Below are 15,312 nucleotides of genomic sequence, written 5' to 3' on the forward strand. Positions count from 1 at the left end.
GGAGCTGGACTTGTAAGAGCCCGAGGATCCATCTGCTCGCGCATCCCAAGGGCCAGGCCCAGGCGAAGGAGCCCCAGGAGCCCGGCCCAGGGTCCCCCAGAGCCTCACCGCCACTGCCACCCACGCTTTGCTGATGGAGTACTGTGTATTCAGGCACTGTGCCAAGCGATCGTCACGAGCCTGGAAAGTCAGTCTTATTAACCCCACTGTACGGATGGGCAAACCGAGGATCAGAGAGGAGGGGCAGTTGCCCACGGCCACATGGCTGGTCAGCAGTGGAGTGGAGATTTGAATCCAGGTTAGCTGTTGACTCCAGGCCACTGGCTCTTAGCCACCTTGCCACGTGCCTCCACTGGAACCCAACCATTCCCCCATCATTAGCACATCAGGGCCACACGCCTCTCTGCAGTATCTCAAAGCCGACCACCCCCCCACCCCCCGGCTCAGCCCCAACCCACACCTTCCCTCAGTAACACTTCCTCACACCAAGTAAGTTGCTGCCTCTGTGCCCTTTGTCCTGCAGCTCCTCACGACTGGGACACCTTCCTTCCCAGTGGGGATGGGGGTGAGGGGAGGCGGGAAGGCAGAGGCAATACGCGAGGACAATCCTTCCTGGACGGCCTCCCTCTCTGCACTCAGTCACCCAGTCACTCAACAATTACTGAGTACCTAGCACGCGCTAGCTAAGTTCTGCAGGGGTATAAACAGAAAGAAGGAAGGGGACCTGGCCCTCAAGAAGCTTACAGCTAGTAGGCCTACAAGCCATGTACAACCACTGCAGCACCCGGAAACCAACCTAAGAGTGACAGCAGTTACAGTGAGCTATGGGGGTGGGGTAAGGGATGCTACCTCCGAGGGGGGAAACAGGGCTGCCTGGTGAGGCTGTCCAGAGCCAGACTTTGTGGGTGGCAAAGGCTTCACGCACGGTGATGTGTGAGAGCGTCCCAGGGGGCTGACAGCACAGGCAAAGGCCCAGCGGCAGGAAGGGCTGGCCAGGTTGATAGCAGGGAAAGAGGTGGGGCCAGGTACCAGCTGCCCCTCCTGTCCTTACCTGGAGGAAGATGGCAGGGCTGCGTGTTACAGGGCTCCACATCCGCAGGCCTGGAGGGCTGCAGGCTCCCACAGAGGCCGGGCGGGCCAATGGCGCAGCCCACCTGGCGCCTCCGAGTGCCCGAGCTGCAGCTCATGGAGCACTGGGGCCCCCCGGGGTGGGAGTGGGGAGAGAGAACAAGCCCGCAAAGGGAGAGAGACCCTGAGACTGGGTGGGGGGTACCCATAAGGCAGGGGGAAGGGGGAAGGGGGAACTGCCTGGTACTGTGTGTCAGACCCAAGGACAGGCACATGTGCAGCCTCCGGTCAGAGACCCAAGGGCCCGGGACTGGGCAGCAGGTATGGGTGGGGGGAAGTACTCACTAGACCCCAGGCGCCTACGTGCCAGGCCTGGTCACTGAGGGGGGGACAGCTGTCATGCACACAGGGCTCAGTGAGGGGGGGACGGTCCTCCAAGGAGCATGCTGTGGCGTGGAGCAGAGATCCCTCGCCACCCCGGCAGGTGACAGTCCGCCTCCGGACCCCGGCGCCACAGCTGACAGAGCACTGTAAGGACCGGGCTGTCAGCACGAGCTGGTCCTCGTCCAGCTGGAGTCCCACCAGCCTGGCCCAGAGGGCAGACAGCACCCTGCTGCCCCATGCCCAGTTCCCAGGCCCAGAGAGGCCGAGTCATCCTCCTGCGGTTACACAGCCTGAACCATGGCTGCAGATACCAAGCTGAGGTGCGTTTTCCACATTCCTTCATTTGCAACTGCAACATAGGTAGGTGCCAGAAGCAGTGACCAGCAGCCCCAGTTTCTCCCTGGCCCCCAAACAATGTGCCCGGCTTCTTCTTTCCCACCCGGCCTGGGACCCTAGAGAAGGAGGAAGAACACGGGAGCAGGAATCCAGGCCCTCGCTCTAGTCCCAGCCTTGGCCACTGCTTCCAAGACCACGTGGCAGGTCACTTTACTCCCAGGATCTGTCTGCCCGAGGCGGAGGACAAGCCTCCCAGCCCTGCTGCTGCCCAGGTCCAAGACCCAGCTCCTGACTTCCGCCCCTCCTAGCAAGGCCCGGGCCTCACCTCGCCCCAGGGCTCCGCGCTCCAGGCTGTGCAGCGCTGCAGGTTGCAGGCCTGCGTGGTAGGGGGCTTCTCAGGCAGGGCCGCACACTCGGTGTCCTCAGCAGCCTCCTGGACGCCGGCGCCATCAGATGAGACACAGTAGACGGTGCGGGACTGGGAGCCGCCCTCACAGGAGGCCGAGCAGGGAGTCCAGGGCCCCGTCTTCCAGCTGGCAGGGAGCAGGAAGGCGGTGAGGCTGGCCCTGCAGCAGGCGCCAAGGTCCAGGCCCAAGGGGGCACAGGAGCGGAGGGGGGACCCCCACCCGGCCCATTCTCTGAGCATCAGGCAGTGCATGTGAGGGGCAAGGAGCCCTGCGCAAAGGCCAAGGTCCGGGCCTGCTCACCCATTCCCACCACTGTGCACTGGTCCCTAAAAACACGGAGCCTGGCCGCCTCCCTCTCAGCGTTCCTGTCCTCACCTGAGTCCCCCTTCCTCCTCCTCACCAGGTCAGCCATCACCCCCAGCCAGACTCCATCCCCTTTGGGGCTGAACTTAGTGGGGAGCATCTCCCGGAGGGGCTGTGCTCACCCAAGTGGGGAGAGGCGCTTCCTGGCTGTGGGGCCCAAGGACCTAGAAGAAAGGGCCAGCCCACATGCAAAGCCACACCCACCACCATCCCAAGAGACCAGCTGCCACCAAGGCCACAGGGAGGAAGGACTGCACAGCCCTGCGGGGAGCCTGTGGCCCAGGAGCACCTGTTCCTGCACACACGCTGGGCCCCAGCGAGGCGCCACGCTCTGGGCTGGTGCAGGTAAGAGGTCCCTTGTGCACAAACACAGGCACTGCCGATGCCCTCAGGCCCCTTGGCCCAAGCCGTGGCCCATTCCTTGGCACCTGCCAAGTCCCCTGCCAACTCAGACAAACGGGGCCTCCGATACCCCCCCAACCCTCCCGCCGCCAGCCTGGACATTCTGGGCACTGTGTGGGCTCAGGATGGCGGACGGAATAGCCTGGGGTCTCATGCTCAGGACCCCCCACTGCCCCTGCCCGGCTGATGGCTGGCTCCTCCCCCTCTGGCCACAGCTCTGAGGAGCCCCTCAACCTCCTTCTTTGCTCAACGCCTAAAGCGGCTGAGGGACCCCACTCCCTTCCCACCTAAGAGCTTGGATCCCGCAGGGGCCGAGGGGGCCAGCAGGGCCTCACCGCTTGGTGTGTGGGCAGGGCTGAGGGCTGCAGGGGCGGCGGTCAGCTGGCCGCGGCTGGTGCCGGCACAGGTGTTCGGGGTAGACCTCATTGTCGATGATGCAGAACACTGGGCGGGTCTGCTGACCTGCAGAGGCCCGGCCGTAGCAGGCAACCAGTCAGTCCAGACTCGCCAAATGCATTCTCTGGGCCAGGCACCCTTCCGGACACATCCCAAGCGTCACCCTGATTAAGCCTCACGTGACCCCCTGGGGTAGGCTGCCATCACCATCCTCAATTTACGGATGAGGAACCTGAGGTTCAGAGACTTGTATCTGTGGGCGATGGAGCCCCGCTCTGACACCTGACCACTAGCTCCAGGCCCAGGCTCCACTGACAATGGAATACTGTCTCCTGTGAGATGCCACTGCCTCGGGGAAGCCCTCTGGTTCTCTTAGGTTGGGCGGGGGCCCTTCCTTGAGTCTCCTGATCTCTGGGTTTCCCCCAGGTGACCCCCCATGACGTGAAGCTGTCTCCTCTACTTGTCCACCTCGCACCCACAGCTGGAGCGCCTGGAAGACAGAGCCAAGCCCCGCGTGCAGCCGCGCCCCCTGACCGGGGCCCTGCCCTCACCTCCACCACACATGGCGCTGCAGTCGCCCCACGAGCCGTGGCTCCAGCTGAAGCCGGGCCGGGGGGAGCTCAGGGGCAGGTGGTACTCGAAGCGCACGCCAGGGTTGGGCTCCTGGCTGATGAGCTGTGCAGGAGGGTCCCCACTGAGGCCTGATGCCAGGGGGCCGTGCCCGCCCAGCCCACAGCCCTCCTACTGGCCGCCCCCCTCTCCCGCCAGCCCCGCTCACCTCGATGATCAGGGGCTCTGAGGTGGGGCCGCGGGCGTGGAGCTGCTCGGGCGCCAGGTCCCCCTCAGCTCCCCGCTCATAGTGCAGGACGGTGCTGGCCACAGGTAGGGCCCGGGCGCCCTCGATGGTCCAGTGCCCGTTGAGGTAGTATTCACCACGGACGCTCTTCACCGCTGTGCGGGGCGAGCACCCAGGTCAGCTGCCCTGGCAGGACCCACCCCCCTGCCCCAGACCCAAAACTTTCCTCACCCAGGAAATTCCTGCTGGCGGCCGCCTCCTCAATGCGGATGCTGGTGGCCCCCACGGGAACTATGAGGATCTGGTTGTAGCCTGAGGGGACAGAGATGCTCCGGGACCACTCTGGCCACAGGGAGGAGTTGGCCCTGAGGATGCTACGTGCCCGGCAGCACAGGTGGGGTCAGGGAAGGGCAAGGAGGACACAGGCAGGGCAGGGTGCTTGGGAAAGAGTGTTCCTGAGGAGCAGACAGCCTTACAAAGCCCAGAGGGGCGGGCAGGCTCCAGCACCCATACTGACCGGGAGGGGAGGGGGCAGATGGGGACAGTGGGGGAAGGGATGAGGAGGCATCCAGGTGGCCACTGGATAAGGGGGCAGAGATCCTAGTGTGAGCCCACAGGCTCCTGGACAAGGGTTTGGCCGCCGCCCTGAGGCGGGACCTCAGGGCTTTCATGACCTGAGTGCCACATCAGACCCTCTGAGTGCCATGAGAGCAACTCAGCCAGTGAGGGAGACAGGCCAGGAAGGAGCAGGTAACAGACCCTTGTCTCAACTGTCTGTGGACCCTGGGAGGAGCCCCACCTCTGCTGAGGTCATTGGCATCAAAGACGCCTGTGACGGGGTAGCAGGTGGTGCCATCACCACCACACTGCAGACACTTGTCCTCCTGCTTCGACGAGTCCAGGTTGTAGTCACAGCCGACAACCTGCCAGGCAGAGATGAGGGGAGATGGGAGAGACCAGCGTGAGTCACGGTCACACCAGGACTTGAACCCTGGCTGCGTAGCCAGGTCCGGGAGGTGCAGTAACCAGTCACTAGCCACGGGGGCCGCGTAAACCTTGAATCTGGCCTGTGGCTGACAGTCCGCCTCTTCTGCCTACTCGGCACCGTGTCCCCTTCTCTGGCAACAGCACCTCACTTTCCTTCCTCTGTGGGAGCACCTCTCTCCCACAGAGTTTGCATACAGTTCCCCAACAGGGGCTTCGGGCCAATCAGCGGGTTGTATGCCTTGCTCAAAGCTCACAGGGGGAGCCCCAGGCCAGGACAAGCCAAAGGCAACCCCAGGTTGCTGGAACTCCTGGGAATAGGGCGCCCTGTCCCCGGGAGTTGCCAGGCCGGGACAACTGAAGCCTGAGCTGCTGGGCCATCTTCACACCTCATCAGAAGAACCTGTCTGCCCCTAAGCTGACCAAAGAGACAAGGAGAGAGATGTTTCCAGCATCATCATTCAAGCACCTGCAGCCAGCCAGCCACTCCCTCCCCCAATGGCATTTTTTTTTCTTAAGTCAGTTTTAGTTGGGTTTCTGTTACTTGCCCATGAGCTACAACTACTGAGGCCACGTGCCACAACTACTGAAGCCCGTGCGCCTAGATCCCATGCTCCACAACAAGGGAAGCCACCGCAATCAGAAGCCTGTGCACCTCAACGAAGAGTAGCCGCCGCTCGCCACAACTAGAGAAAGCTCACGCCCAGCAACAAAGACCCAACATGGCCAAAAACAAATAAATAAAATAAATAAATTTAAAAAAAAGAAGAAATACACTGGCGAATGTATTAGAATATTTATGCCTGGAAAATTTGAGGATACAGGAGAGAAGGCTATAGGGACATTATCTTCAAGTATCTGAAAATAGGAGGAAATCCAGGGGTGGGAGAGGGGAATGGAAAGAATTAAGAATAATGGGGCTTCCCTAGTGGCGCAGTGGTTGAGAAAATGCCTGCTAATGCAGGGGACACGGGTTCGAGCCCTGGTCTGGGAAGATCCCACATGCCGCGGAGCAACTAGGCCCATGAGCCACAACTGCTGAGCCTGCGCGTCTGGAGCCTGTGCTCCTCAACAAGAGAGGCCACGATAGTGAGAGGCCCGCGCACCACGATGAAGAGTGGCCCCCGCCTGCCACAACTAGAGAAAGCCCTCGCACAGAAATGAAGACCCAACACTGCCATAAATAAATTAATTAATTAATTAAAAAAAAATAATGGAAGAGAGGTTCATTTAGTATAATTGTGAGCAGCTGTGAAGAGCAGCGTGGAAACAAAATTACCGGGAAGAAGTGGTAGCCTCAGTGTTCACAGTGCCACCCAGAGGGTTCCTATTACTGTGGGGCTAGAGTTTTCAAAGGGCAAAGGTAAGAGGGTCACAGGGCATCTGCGATGCAAGGCACCTTAGAAGCTAGTCTTGAGAAGACGTCAAAGTCATGAGAGCCCCTGGCCTGCTGGTGCGGGGCTGGGCGACGTCTGCAACAGGCCCCGAGCCATCTGGTGGGGGCATAACTCACCCGGCAGCTGCCATCCACGCAGATGTCCCGTTTGCCAGGCTCGCAGGGTGTCCCGTCTATGACGGCCTCCCTGTGCTTGTAGTAGAAGCTCTCCCCCTTGGGAATGCAGTTCAGTTCACATTTGTTTGGGGCTGCGGCGAGCAAGAGGAGAAAGCTGAGAGGCTGAGCGAGGTTCAAGGCCTGTCCTAGCAACAGCGAAGTGTGGGCAGGAGCCAGAAGCACGCGCGCCCATGACTGGGAGGGGCCCACAGCGCCATACATACTACCAGTGGCTCAGAATCCCACCCCCAAGCCAGGGAGAAGGGATGCTCTCCCGGAAACTGCTGCATCTCTGGGAATCCCTGGGAATCAAGTCGAAGAAAAATCCCAGAATAAGGAAAAAGCTAGACATTTGAAGAGGTCTATCCCACCCTTATTATTTATAATAGTCCAAGTTTTAACAATCAGCTACTCTATTATCTATCACTAGAATATTACGCGTGTTGACTGTGCTATTAAAAACTATGGTTATGAAGACTAGACAGTAATGTGGGAAGATGCTTATAACAGAGTGCAAAGTGATACTATGTAATGACTACAAGTAGGTAAACAGAGAGAGAATAATGTGAAAAGGGCTCGCATGAAATGCTAGCCTGGATCCTATGAAAGAGATAGGGTTAAGGTTTTTTCTTGTTTCAATTTTTATATTTATCTAAATATTATATACACATTGTTTAAACAGCCCAGAAGTGCTAAAAGGATTGTAATCACCTCCACCCAAAGAAGGCATCCCTCAACAACCCTTTTTAAACTTTCCCCTGTGTTCTAATTTTTCTATAACAGGTATTTAAATTATTTTCAACATACCCTCACCTTAGGATCCAGGAGGAGCAATGAATGCAAACCACCGCACTGGGGCCGCCCCCCCTCTGGCCAAGACCCCTTCCCCACCCCAGAGCACACACAGCTCTGTTAACTGATTTGGAATCCCGAGTGCCACAGAGTTTCCGGGAGTCATCCACAGTGAGCAGTGAAAACTACTACTCAGGTATGTTCTGACTCATCTAAAATGTTTTAAGTACACATGTTAGTGTTTTTTGTTTGTTTGTTTGTTTTCTTGAACTGTATTGCTCTAAAAATTAATCACCTACATCTTCCTCAAATTTACCCAGAGCCAGGTTCCGGCCCCAGAGACTCTGAGTAAACGAGTTCTTGCCACATCAAGCCCCCTGCAGCCCAGCCTGCAGGTTGCCCAAACTCAGGCACAGACTCCACTCGCCACCTCGCACCCCACCCCCTGCCCGGCCCCCCACCATGCCTCCTGCCACGTGAGGAATGCTTCCGGAGCAGGCCAACCAAAAGAAGTCTCAAAACATCAGAGGTTTGGCCAAGGCTTTGTTTGAAAACGTATGTATGGAGGGGAAAAGGATGGAAAAACCTCAAAACGACCACCACTGTTGTGCCCTTCTGGGGGTACTGGAGGTTTTCCTTTAAATGTATTTGACAACGTGTCTATAATATGGTAATGAGAACTGCGAAATGCAGTCAGTGTAGCAAAGAGATCCCCAAAGATGGGGCCCAGCATAGGGCAACGCAGTGGGGGGCAGCAGTCGGAGGGACTCGCGCACTTACCGCCGTAGTACGGCAGCCACTTGTACCGCCGCCCCTGGAACTCCTGGCCGTCGAACTCGGCGCACTGCTCCGCCCTGAAGTCGCGGGCCCCGTCGGGACAGCTCTGCGGGGCGAAGGGGACAAGGGAAGGGGCTCGTGGGTCCACCACTGGGGTCTGCCGCCCGGTTAGCCCCGGGGAGGTGGGGTCCTGTCCCAACCCCCGCTGTAGCTTCGGGGAGGTGGAGTCGGGTCCCAGGGCTCCCGTGCGCCCGCTCTAGGGGCCTTGGGCTGCCTGGGCGAAGCTATCATTTCAGGGTGGGTGAGGAAGGGGTTGCTGTGCACCGACAGGAGGGCCCCCGAGGGCTAGGATGTCAGCCGAGCAGGGCGTCCGGGAAGCTGTCCCCCACCCCCGGGGGCTTTATCTTACCTCGGTGCGGCAAGAGCGGTGGCTCCGGGAGGGGCCCACGCAGCCGGAGCCCCCATCTCTCCTGCAGGGCGAGAGCGCTGGGAAGACCCGAACCCCCATGACCCAACACCCCGCCCCGTCCTGGGGCTCCCCCGCCAGGACCCCAGCTTCGGTGGCGCCACCTGGTGGGCACCACTGGGCCCGAGGGGTGGCAAGGAGGGGAGGGGTGCGGCCTCGCACATAAATCCCTTTAGGTAGGTTTAATCAGCCCTCTGTTTATACCTGGGAGAAGCCAGACCCAGAAGTCTGACTACCCCGGAGTTTGTCTAACTTGGGGCCACTCTGCCTCTTAAAGCAAATTCCCAGAGAAGCCTCAAATTCTGCCCTTGGAGACACAATAAGATGTAATACCTACCCACCTGGTAAGGTTATTCTGCCACTTAAGGAGTAAATGAGGATAAGGCACTTATAGTAATGTCTTCTCTCTCTCCCTCTTCACCCAAAGTTTTCAGGAACAGGTAAACCCACTGACAGGCAGGGTGTCATCACCCCTTCTTTTGCACCCTATAGTACCTATCAGAGTGCAGAGCACAGAGCAGGTGCTTACTAAGTCACTTAGAGTGAAAAACATCTATACTTGACAAAGAAGCTGACAGTAGAGAAACCACACAGGTTAAACTGTTGAAGATTATTCATTAATTCAACAAGAATTCACTGCACCTGCCAGGTACCGCATGAGGATCTAGAGACTCGGGGTGGATGAAGCAGGAATGGCTCCAGCCCCCTGAAATAAGGTGGTTGTTGCAGTCAGAGTGTAAGGCCGTGGAAATGACTCAATTTCAAATCCTCCACTAACGCTGCCCCTGTGGCCTGGCACTGGCCCGGGACACCAGCCCAAGACCCAGCTGCTCCCTCACGCCTGCCCTCTTTTTACAAGCTGGCCCATTCCCACCTTCCTACCTCTGGGAGTAGCAGGGGCGCTCCCGGAAGCTGACGCCCCCTCCACAGGTCCGGCTGCAAGGGCTCCAGCTGCCCCAGGAGCTCCAGGTGTCACTCTGCCGCCTCACCCTGGGAGCCTGCGGGAGGAGACACTCAGGAGGGACTCAGCACTTGGAGCCCCACAGGGTGCTCAGGGCTCCCCCGGGGCCCCCTGTCTCAAAACACCCCCTCCCCTGCAAAGAACCTGAGATCTTGTCTCCTAGAGCCAAGCCTTCAGGACGGCAGCACCGCCAGGCACCCGGACATACTTATTTGTGGAACTGGCCAGCTGTCACCATAAGGAGCTGGGAGCCGGCCTTCTCATCCGTCAACGCCACCTCCACCAGCCGCCCCTACTTGCCAAGTACAGCGGGCAAGCCGCCAAGCTGGGGGCAGAGATCTCTCCCCTGACCGTGATATCCCCTGGCTGGGAAGAGCCTGGTTTGAGAATCAAGATGTCTGCGAACATTCCCTTGAATGGAAGCCCACGGATCAGCAGAGCATGCCCTTCCAGGAGGGAGATACAAAAGGGCAGGAAGAACAGCGTGTCATCAGGCAGACAGGACTCCACCTGTGCGGGGAATGTTGCCCACGGGCAGCGCCATGTTTTTGTAGCTCTGGCCTATTAGAATAAGAACTTAATCTAACCGTGCGTGCGTGCGTGCGTGCGTGGTTGGAGTGGGGGCTGTGGTTTCTTCCTGCCGATCTGTGGCAGGGACTCCCAGGACTTCCCCAATATCCATCCTCCCCTTCTCCTATTAAGAGGACCCTTGACTCTTAGCTGGATACCTGGCTGCCTCCATCCCAAAATTCATTTCCCAGATTTCCTGCAGCTAACCACAGCTATATCACTAAATTCTTGTCAGTGAGATGTACATAAAAGTGTTGGGTAGCAGCCTCCAGTACAGGCATACCTCAGAGATATTGTACGTTTGGTTCCAGAACACCGGTATAGAACAAATATGGTGAAAAAGCAAATCACACAAATATGGGGATTTCCCAGTACCTATAAAAGCTGTTTGCATTATACTGTAATCTATTAAGCATTCTGTCTAAGAAAAAACAGAAACAAATGTATGCACCTCAATTTAAAGTACTTGGGGCTTCCCTGGTGGCGCAGTGGTTAAGAATCTGCCTGCCAGTGCAGGGGACACGGGTTCGATTCCTGGTCCAGGAAGATCCCACATGCCGCGGAGCAACTAAGCCCGTGCACCACAACTACTGAGCCTGCGCTCTAGAGCCCGAGAGCCACAACTACTGAGCCCGTGTCACAACAAATGAAGCCCGTGCCCCTAGAGCCCATGATCCGCAACAAGAGAAGCCAACGCAATGAGAAGCCTGCGCACCGCCATGAAGAGTAGCCCCCGCTCGCCGCATCTAGAGAAAGCCCACATGCAGCAACAAAGACCCAACACAGCCAAAAAAATAAAATAAAATCATTTATTTTTAAAAAGTACTTTATTGCTAAAAAATGCTAACCATCATCTGAACTTTCAGAAAGTCGTAATCTTTTTGCAATAGTAACAAAGATCACTGATCATAGATTACTGAAAAATATAATGATGAAAAATTTGAAATATTATGAGAATTACTAAAATGTGACACAGAGACACAAACTGAGCAAATGCTGTTGGAAAAACGGCACCGACAGACTTGCTCGACAGAGTTGCCACAAACCTTCAATCTGTAAAAAATGCAGTATCTGCAAACGCAATAAAATAAGGCGTCCCTAAGAGATAGCTTGCATGTGCATTTGTCCTTTTTCTTCTTCCTCCTGTATTCCTTCCTGCTATTTGGAAATCAGATGTGATGGCTGGAGTTGGAGCAGCCTTCTAAACTATAAGGTAATTTGGGAATGGAGGCTTCACATAGTGAAGCAAAGATAGAATCTGGAGCCTGGAGGATGTGGTGAGACAGAACATCCCTAGACTTCTGACCTCCGGGTGTTTATTTGAAAGAGGGATCAAGTCTTTCTTGTGGAAGGACTGTTATTTGGGACTCTGTAACAGAAAAATAATCCTAATAGATACAGTTTCCCACCCGAAAAATGTGACACCCTGCAGCTGGCATCAGAAGCCCACATGCTACACACATATTCTCTTATTCACTCCTCAGAATAACCTGACGGACCCCAGTGCATGGAGTAGAGAGAGGCAGAGAGAGAGGGAGCCACGTAGGAACAGGTGGACACAATAGCAGGTTGTCTTCACCCAAGGCCTCTGCTCTTTCACCAGGGTCCCACCGACCTCACCTGGAGAACCAACGCCGACACTAGCCGAGGCCTAAGGAGCTGGAGAAGTGTTGGACATGATTTCTTGCAGGAGGCAAAAGGTGGACTGGAAATATGTCCCGTTTGCTGGAAGGGGACTTTATTTTAGGGCATCACGACATAAGAATCTCTAGGGGAAAGAAATCCCTGCCATTTTCCAGAGGAAGAATTCAAGTCCTAACGTGGAAAAGCAAACTCTTCCTCCCGTCGCGAGCCACCCGCCGGGCGAGGATGGAGGTTTGCGCACGCGCAGATTACTCACAGTGTTCTAGCGCCTCGGTGCCAAACATCAGGTTTTCCTTGTTTTATAATAAAACCAGAACCCTGAATCAGAACAACTCACACATGCAATGAACCACGTACAAAACCAAGAAGGAAGGGCCAGCCAGACCAAAGGTCTGAGCTTTCACTCCTCAAATCATTTACCCTTCAGTTCTAACTGGGCCAAAATCGCCAAGCCTCCAAAAACCAGCGAACCAGAATATAAAAGTGTTCTCTCTATGAAATTTAAACTAAAATTTACTTGGATCCGTTCCCGTTTTAAAGGGGAAGATGTTGAGTGTCGGGGTTGGAGGGTGACTTTCCAGGGACCACAAGCACCTCCACTCCAGACTCATCACTACAAAATAAGAATTCTGGAAGCGGCCCACAAGAACTGCTGCTTTCTCATCCTGCCGCCTCCGCCTGGCTACTAATTACCTCTGACCAAGTCCTGTTTGGGTGTCAGTCTCACTCCTGAAGCACGAGACTGAGCCTCCCCAGTCTACCCTTCCCTGCGCCTGGGCTGGGCTTACCGGCGTGGGCAAGGCAACAAGGGGCACCCCTGCCACCCAGCCACCTTGGGCCATCAGGATGGGGTGGGGGAGGACTCACCTGAATACAGGACCCCTTAAGTACCAAGCCTTACAAACATCCCCTTGCCCCCGAGCCCAGCACCCGTGAAGCAGGCATCCTGGAGCCAGGCCCCGTCCTGTACTTTAGTTTCTCTGACAAAAAGAAATCAGTCAGCCAGCAGCATCACAGGCACATCTTGTTTCTCTATAATTACCCAAACCATGAGCCGCATGATGGTGTGAAGCCAGAATGAGCTGCTCCAGTCCACCCTCACCCTGGGCCTGTCCTCACCTGCCTCCTGACGCTCTCAGCACCCCACCAGCTCCTCCTCCAACCCCACCTGGGCAACTCAGGAGCCCCCTTTCCTGCTGCACTGTTCCCAGGGGATCAGCTGCCCTACGTGCATGGGTGAGGGTGGGAGTGGGAACAGAGGCAGAGGCGAGGAGATTGGAAGTCCCCCTCATGAAGCCTCCTCCCGACCAGCCTGGGGTTGGGGGCGGCAAGGGGCGTGGTGCTTTATCCCTCCGTAATCAGCTACTCACTCTGCTCAGGCTGACCCCTGTTAGCACAGAGAATGATCCCATGAAGTTCTGGGGGTCCGGTGAGGAAGTCCTGGCCTCAGCTAGAACCGGCCTGGGCCATGGGGCAGGGGGCTGCATCCAGCTAAAACCAGCCTGAGCCACACCCTCCCGCAGACAGTGCAGGGGGTGTGGACAGTTTTCAGCCCCAGCTATCCAGGTGTCTCTAAGGGAGAGAGCGCCTAAGAGGACCCAAGTTGCTATGGATACCTTGACTCACTTCACCTGCACGCAACCTGTGGGTGGGTGTTATTATCCCCCCGCCCCCCCGTTAAAGGAATCTAAGACCTGGTGATTTGCTTAGGGTCACAGCTGTTAGGAGGTGGCTCTGAGTTTCATCCTGGTGTCCTGACACTGTCACCATGCCCCACCCGCACCCTGAGCTCTGAGCTTCAGCCAGGCACCAGGATAAAGCCTGTGCCGAGGACCTCAGGGTGTGGCACTTAGGGAACAAGGACCATGGGGAGGCAAAGATGACCCGGGGAAGCCAGAAGGTGGTGGAGAGGACATGAGCAAGGGGGCTTTAGCCCACTCTCTGCTCTGACTGTGCCCATGCTAAATCCGTGGGGCTCTGGAGCAGTGCCCACTGCTGACGTCCATCCCTGCCTGCCCCTCTCGGCCCTGGTCAGAGGAGTCCTTCTCATCCTCCACTCACATTTCCACTGAGGCATCATTCCCCCTGCCCTCCTCAAGGCAGCAAACAGTTTGGGTTCTTTCTCAGGGGTCCTCCTGCTGGCCTCAGAGGGCTGGGTAGGGCTGTGGGTCTCCCCCTGCGGAGCGCTCTCCAGGGACAGGACGGAATCTGTGCCCTCCATCCTGTCAACGCAGGAGAAACTTGGCAGGAGCAGCCTCCAGGACCAAGCCCTGCTCTGCAGACAGTCCCTTCCCCAAAGATCGGTCCTGTGGTCTAGAAGATTCTCTGTACCTCCATAGAACCCAGGTATGTTCTCCAGGGAGCCCTGTCCTTCGGGCTAATGAAACCACTACTGTGATCACCAGTTGACTTCCTGTGTCCACTTTCTAAATTTGCGCTAATGCGGTAGCCACTAACCACATGAGTCTATTTAAATTCACATTAATCAAGATCAAATAAGAGTCAGTTCCTCAGCTGCATTAGCCACATTTCATGTGCGCAGTAACCACATGAACTGAGTGGTTATCTTATTGGACAGCACTGATGCAGAACATTTCCATCATCTCAGAAGGTTCTATCGGTCAGCCCTGCTCTAGATGCTAACCCCAAAGGCAGTGGGGAATGGCTGGCACCCCAAACCTCCCCACTGAGGAGCAGCTGAGTTTGGTCCCAGGCAGGTGGCAGACATCTGGTGGGATGGGCCACCTAGCCCTGCATCTTGGCTGGTGCCAGCACTGACCCCCTCTTCCTTCCACCGTGATATACCACCCGGCCAGGACGTTCCCAGCATTAGCAGTGCCCCCCAGCACCTTCTGAAGGGGGAGGGCGCTGGGACGTTGCCATTTCTGCAAACTGTGCCCCAAAGCCAGGAGGGAAGTTTCAAGGTCCCACCCCTCTTTGAAGGAGCTGGGGCCGACGGTTCCCTCCTCCCACACCACCGTCCCGTCGCCGACATTGGCCCTCTTCTGGGGATGGCGCCACTGCCGGGGGTGCTCCAGCCGTCGGGGGCTCCGGCCCGCGGCCAAGCCCTCGCCCCCGCCTCCCCAGCAGGGTCCTCCCGGGGCGGCGGAGCAGGGTGGAGGGGAAGGGTCGAACTCACCGAGGACCCGGGCGCCTGGGGCAGCAGCAGAAGCGCGAGCAGCAGCAGCTGCATCTCGGCCTGGCCTGCGGGAGAGGCCAGGGTTGGAGCGCGTGGGCGGGACAAGGCGCCGCCCCACCCACCCCGAATCCCGCGCTCCCCGCGGTCTCCTGGGCCGGCGCGGCGGGGGTGGCTTGTCCCTCCCTCCCGGCTGCCCACAGGTGACCCGGACACCCGCAGAGGGACTGGTGGGGATGCCGTGGGGCGCAGCGGAGCGGCCGTGCCACTCACACGGT

At 57.4% G+C, this 15,312-nt stretch overlaps 1 protein-coding gene across 1 annotated transcript in view; it reads right to left on the bottom strand.

Annotated features, from left to right (window-relative positions):
* PAPLN (papilin, proteoglycan like sulfated glycoprotein) overlaps nt 1–15,096 on the bottom strand; it is a 33,739-nt gene extending 18,643 nt beyond the window's left edge. The window contains exons 1-13 of the mRNA XM_079913562.1: nt 15,038–15,096; nt 9,606–9,721; nt 8,667–8,727; nt 8,261–8,363; nt 6,650–6,780; nt 4,952–5,075; nt 4,384–4,464; nt 4,135–4,307; nt 3,908–4,031; nt 3,296–3,422; nt 2,114–2,321; nt 1,414–1,596; nt 1,052–1,193 (exon numbers count right to left, since the gene is read on the bottom strand). Coding sequence (XP_079769688.1) covers nt 1,052–1,193; nt 1,414–1,596; nt 2,114–2,321; nt 3,296–3,422; nt 3,908–4,031; nt 4,135–4,307; nt 4,384–4,464; nt 4,952–5,075; nt 6,650–6,780; nt 8,261–8,363; nt 8,667–8,727; nt 9,606–9,721; nt 15,038–15,091 — 1,627 coding nt within the window. The 5' untranslated portion in view covers nt 15,092–15,096. The remainder of the gene's footprint in view (nt 1–1,051; nt 1,194–1,413; nt 1,597–2,113; nt 2,322–3,295; nt 3,423–3,907; nt 4,032–4,134; nt 4,308–4,383; nt 4,465–4,951; nt 5,076–6,649; nt 6,781–8,260; nt 8,364–8,666; nt 8,728–9,605; nt 9,722–15,037) is intronic.
* Between the last annotated feature and the right edge of the window lie 216 nt (nt 15,097–15,312).

This window comes from Stenella coeruleoalba (assembly GCF_951394435.1).
Source record: "Stenella coeruleoalba genome assembly, chromosome: 2".
NCBI lineage: Eukaryota > Metazoa > Chordata > Mammalia > Artiodactyla > Delphinidae > Stenella > Stenella coeruleoalba.